The 5,834-nt window shown below is 30.4% G+C and overlaps 1 protein-coding gene across 1 annotated transcript; it reads right to left on the bottom strand.

Moving 5' to 3' along the window:
- Positions 1 to 3,123: 3,123 nt before the first annotated feature.
- On the bottom strand, positions 3,124 to 5,547 carry LOC145000713 (uncharacterized). Its single transcript, XM_078959980.1, has 4 exons — positions 5,170 to 5,547; positions 4,890 to 5,076; positions 3,733 to 3,743; positions 3,124 to 3,267 (listed from the first exon to the last, which is right to left on the bottom strand). Exons 1-4 carry the CDS (start codon positions 5,545 to 5,547, stop codon positions 3,124 to 3,126), a joined length of 720 nt encoding a protein of 239 aa, XP_078816106.1.
- Between the last annotated feature and the right edge of the window lie 287 nt (positions 5,548 to 5,834).

The following is a 5,834-nucleotide window of genomic DNA, read 5'->3' as shown; positions in this document are numbered from 1 at the left end:
GCACATAACACATGCAAGGGTCATGCAGACTCCTAGCATCCTAACATAAACAATAAGGGTCAGTATTGGTGCCTTAGACTCACTAAACCCTATGAGGAAACTCACCTCTAAATCAGTGACGATAAATTCATATATGGTCACATGAAGCAAATGTTTATGTGGTTGTATCATGGAGTAGATATTGACATTTGGATGTAATGTAACTAAAATGTAATATATGACCACATTACTTTTTTTGTGTATCCATAAGGTAGCGTTTATTGAACACTGATTAAAAGCAACAAAACAAGTAACTACAAGTATTTTATGGTCATGTTTAATTTATTATGTGTGTCTAAAAATAAATATTTATCATGATAAAAGAAAAAAATGTGTAAGTATAAGTATGTTATAGTAACAGTTAAACTTTTTTATGTGTGGCTAAAAGATAAATTATGTTCATGAAAAAGAAAATACTTATGACTATAAGTAATTTATTGTTACTTTTTTTACGATTTGGTGTATGTATAAAAGTAAAATATAATCATAATAAAAGAAAAAAATTATTGTAAATATTTAATGGTCACTGATTAATATATAATAGTCATATGATAAAAGAAAAAAGATATGATTGTTATTATTTTGTGGACATTTATGATCATTTCATACATGTGATTATAAGCAAAAAATATGAATAATCATAAAAAAAACATGTGACATTTAGTATTATATGGTCAGTTTGAAGGGAAAAAACAAAGACTATAAGTATTTTTTGATGTTCTTTATATTAACGGGTTGGTGATCACGAATATCATATAGATTATTTATCCAAAATAACATTTTAATTATAAATGTTATTTATCATTGTTCATTAAGTTTATAACTATATTTTATACAAATACTATATCGTCATAATATTTATACGTATAACATGTGCGCGATAATTATAAACAAATATCATTATGTAAACACATAAAGAAAGCTTTTTTTTATTTATCATAAAATTAACATTGATTAACTAACACAAATAATGATCTTTCGATGACATGTCTAACAAAAAACGTGGTCATTACACATAACTTCATCGTTTTGAAATCAGAATGTGATGATTTTTTTTCAATGCATAATATATATATATATATATATATATATATATATATATATATATATATATATATATATATATATATATATATATATATATATATATATAGAGAGAGAGAGAGAGAGAGAGAGAGAGAGAGAGAGAGTTACAGGCCTAGAACACATGGTATAATGTTGATTTTTTTTATCTTCTTTAAATATCATAACTCATTTGTTAAAATCGGAATAACATGACTTTTTAAATATAGTTTAGTATATATATGCTTCATTTTAGGCAATATAAATATCTTATTTTGTTACATATTGATTCAGTTACAAGTCTCATAACACAAAATATCCAACTTGAATTTATGTTGTTTCAACATTGAGTTTATTGTTTGTATTTTATTTTAGAATATATAATTATCTTATTTATTTATGTTTTGGGTGATTTTTTTGTTGATTTTGTATAATTCTATTCATTTGGCTCAAAACATTAATTTCAAAACATTAATTAGTTGTACTAATCGTATAAAAATATACATCGGTTCCAATTGACCGAAAAACAGGACCAACACTAGCACCAAGACTATATATAGATCATATTATTAATTCTTATGATTGGTCTAAACCGATTCCGGTTTCAAACATGATTCAAACCGAGTGATTGCTAACCCCTAAGACAAAGTGTGAACGTCTTGATTGTGTTAAGACGACCAATCTTGACTAATAACACTTTTAAAGCTCGACTATTTTATTGTAGAAGTGATTAAAACATCAAATATTACAGTAAAAACAAGTTTTCAATTTTTTTTGAACTTTTAAAATTATATAACATTGATAAATCGAAATAAAATAATTGAAAAAAAAAAAATCATTTGTTTGATTATTATATTACCACATAAAACAATTACAACATTATAAGTGCAATTATTTATAATTGCTTGATGCGTTGTCACATGAGTTTATTAACGGCCGCGTTAAGTTTTCACAATTAAAATATTGCTTCACGTGGTCTTCTTTTTTAATATAATTTATGCATATAACATTTTTTTTATATCACGTTATCAAATAATGTCTGTTTCATGCGTGGAATATAAATACTAAAAGAGTTGTTACGTATAAAAAAGATTAGAGTATAAAAGAGAATAAAACAAAACAAAAAACTAAACCAGGAAGTCAGGAACTAACATACGAAGAACAGAACCACGTGAGAAAACGATAAGGTCATAAGGAGTCTTGAAAGAACTAACTGGAGCACTTTTTAATATCGAGAAACAGAACAATCTAAAGTAAAGTCCTGTGATTCATGAAATTAAAAATACTAGTACCTCTTCAGTTAACTGAGTTTAGAATAGTCAATTTCTCCAAAAAAAAAAAAAAAAAAAAAAAAAGGCACTACAAGAATTGCGACCTTTACTAGCGACGGGCGTCGCCGCTAGGTCTGACTGTTACCGCTGACTGACAGCTTTAGTGGTGACTCGCTGCTAAAAGGGTCGTTACTGTTGTTTCATTGATATGCTCCATATGTCGCCGTTAATAACTTTTGCTGCCACTAATGCAATGCGTCACCACTAATGCGTTGTGTCGCTACTAAAGGTGTTGCGACTAATTCTCTCTCTCTCTCTTAGTTTTTTTTGAAACCATTTCTACCAAATGCAGAAAAACGTTATAAAAAGATAAAAACTGCTACGATATATTAATTGTAGATAAATAGATCGAAACATTAATGTTTAATAATACGACATACCAAAATATTAATCCAAACATTAAGTACATGATATGTGATAATTCAATCAATACATTATGTTGGAAATGCTCTACAAATTATGAAAGATAAGTTATATTAATTATTCTTTTTATTGTATTGCAAGGTGTCCCTCTCTATAAATAGAGAGATGATGATGTATTATTGTAAGAGATTGCACAATGGAGAGAGAGAGAGAGAGAGAGAGAGAGAGAGAGAGAGAGAGAGAGAGAGAGAGAGAGAGAGATGTTCTTATTCCGCACAAGGTGATCGTCAAAATGGGCAACAACACATTACATAAATCCTAAAAATGGCTACACGTCACCATGACTCCTCTCGTTCCCTCCGGTATCGTCATCGTTACCTCTGATATCATTTCGTGGCGGCAACGATCGAAACAATTCTTCAAGTGATGCACTACATGTCGGATCGTTTAATATTGTTTGAAGCATATATAACTACAAAAAACAATATAATCTTATAAGTTAAACTGTAACGTGCCAAAAATAAGATCCAAAAATTTCATTTTTAAATTAATAAAAGCAGTATCCTAAAAACATCATCATGAAAATCCAGATAAAACAAATGTATCATCATTCCTAATAAATGAAAATTATTTTGACACGTGTCACTCTCTCGTTAACTTGGATACATGTTATTTTTTGGTATTTTTGATTAATTGTTTTTTCCATTTGTCATTTTTTTCATTTATTTTATGCTTTCTTAATTAACACATCATATTTAGACTTCAATTAATAATTGCCTTAATTGAAAATAAGCAATAAATTATAATATTAGTATTCATATAGTATTTAATATGTTTCATTTTAAATTTTAAATTTCAAATCTAAAATTTCAAATTTAAATAAAATTTTATTTAAACTTTCATATTTAATTTTTTTTATCAAACTCGTATGACATACGGGTCTCACACCTAGTTAATCAACATATCACATCAGAGTAAATCAAAAAAATGCGGAACGAGGTGGTGTGTGCTTTGCAATTATCCCGAGCTCTTCCCTTTGGAACTAGAAGAACCTGAAACATAAACTAAGACCGTAAATACAAAGCATACAAACAAGATATATCCTTCGTTTAAGAGTCATTCCAATTTCATGGATAAAGAAGAAGCAGACGGTGGCATCATGTTCTTCAACTGAAGTTGAATATAGGGCAATTACATATGCGGTGAGTGAGGTTTTGTGGCCGCATTCATTACTAAAGATGTTGAAAGTTACACTCACAAAAGCGACCCCAATCTTCAACAATAATCAGGCAACAAGGAACATCGCAAGCTATTCGGGTTTTCATGAGTAAACCAAACATATAAAAAGGATTGCTACTTTGTCATAGAACGAATGAAGTCATGAGAAATACTACCAGTGTACGTGAACACGTAAGGCCAATTAGCAATAGATGTTTTCACTAAGGGTTTGACAACCAATAAACTACAAGGTCTGCTTGTCAAGTTGGGCATTCATGACTTACATGCTCAAACTTAAGGGGAACTAAAGGATTTCATATTTTCTATCAATGAAAGTAAGTTTTTATGGTCACCATGTTATTTTAAATTATGGTACTTTGATGTTTGTGGTTGTGCCTTAGGCTATCAAGAGTACCCACCATTAACCACTAATATGGTGGGTGTCGTCTCATTACCACATCCAACAACTAACCATGTGGGATATATAGTGCTAAACACCATTCCATATCATTTTTTTTTATTTAAAATTAAATGAAAAATACAATATAAAATAATTTTTGGAAAATGATTTAAAAAGGTAACGAAGTTTCAAAAGTGTACAAAAAAGACCATTGTTGTTTTTTTTTGTACACAAAATACCATTTTACCGGTTATTGTAGGTTATCCGGTTTCCAAAAGTTCAAAAAATACCATTGTCGTTTTTTTAGTACAAAAAATACCATTAATGTTACTATTTGTACACAGAATACCAACAAAATACACTTGTGTTCAACTAAAACATTGTGGTAACCAGGTACTTCAGGTAAATAGGATGAGAAGAGCGTAATCAGCAAGTGCTTGTTTAATTTTTGTTGAAATTGTAGGAAAATATCTTACTTCCACCGTATGATCCGCCGAACAAGATTATAGGTGACGCTTCGACTGACAAAATTTTCTTCAAATCGGTGATGAGAAGAGCGTAATCAGCAAGTGTTTGTTCGAATGTTAGATAGGCTAAAGTAGAAGCGTTCTTGTATGCCTCTTTCTGGCTTCCATATGACATCGATTCACCATAATATCGATGCTAGATCAAATCACACAGCTTTTGATAAAATTGTATTATTAAAGGTCTGCAAGTGAAGAAATTAATGTAGAGTAGAGTGATTAGGGCTTTTACTTCGGGGAAGATGACCATGGCACCAAAACGAGGGGCGAGTTCCCAATCGAAGTCGGTGTTGGCAGCGAACCATTTGATGTCGCCTTCGTTGCTGTAATAAAGGAAGATTGGTCCCAAACGATTAGGGCATGGGCCTACCCAATGATCGGAGTTGATGAGATAACGTTGTTGGAACTTGGGAAGATCATTGAAGCTGGAATGATCAAGAGTCTGATCAAAGTATCGTGTCTCGTAAGTGTACTTCGGCTGAACAAGAATGTTTTGGGTTTTGAGAAGCCGTGGGGATTTGCCGAGAAACAGAGGTGGCCGACAAGATTCCGACGTTGATGAAAGTAGGCAGATGATTAGGAGGAAGAATAAGAAAAAAGGTTTTTCCATGGTGGTGGAGGTTGGCGATGAAGAACAATAGTGGCCGAAGTGAAGTGGAGAGTTCTTTATAAAAATTAGCTAAATTTCCATTACATTCAAAGAATGAAAAATGACTTAAAAAGGTAAAGAAGTTTCAAAAATATACAAAGTGACCATTGTTTTTTTTTGTACACAAAATACCATTTTACCGATTATTGTAGGTTACCCACAAGGTTTTACTTGAACACATATGTACTTCATTGGTATTTTGTGTATAAAAAATATACTTTAATGGTATTTTGAGTACTAAAAATAAA

This window comes from Lactuca saligna, chromosome 6 (genome assembly GCF_052625555.1).
Source record: "Lactuca saligna cultivar CGN05327 chromosome 6, ASM5262555v1, whole genome shotgun sequence".
Lineage (NCBI taxonomy): Eukaryota > Viridiplantae > Streptophyta > Magnoliopsida > Asterales > Asteraceae > Lactuca > Lactuca saligna.
This window is presented reverse-complemented; position numbering and strand designations above follow the sequence as displayed.

What these genes read in the sequence shown, in the direction of transcription:
- LOC145000713 (XM_078959980.1), bottom strand. Translation starts at nt 5,547, where the DNA reads ATGGAAAAACCTTTTTTCTTATTCTTCCTCCTAATCATCTGCCTACTT. An exon ending in CCATGGTCATCTTCCCCGAA is followed by an intron (nt 5,077 to 5,169) that starts GTAAAAGCCCTA and finishes GATTTGATCTAG; the next exon opens with CATCGATATTATGGTGAATC.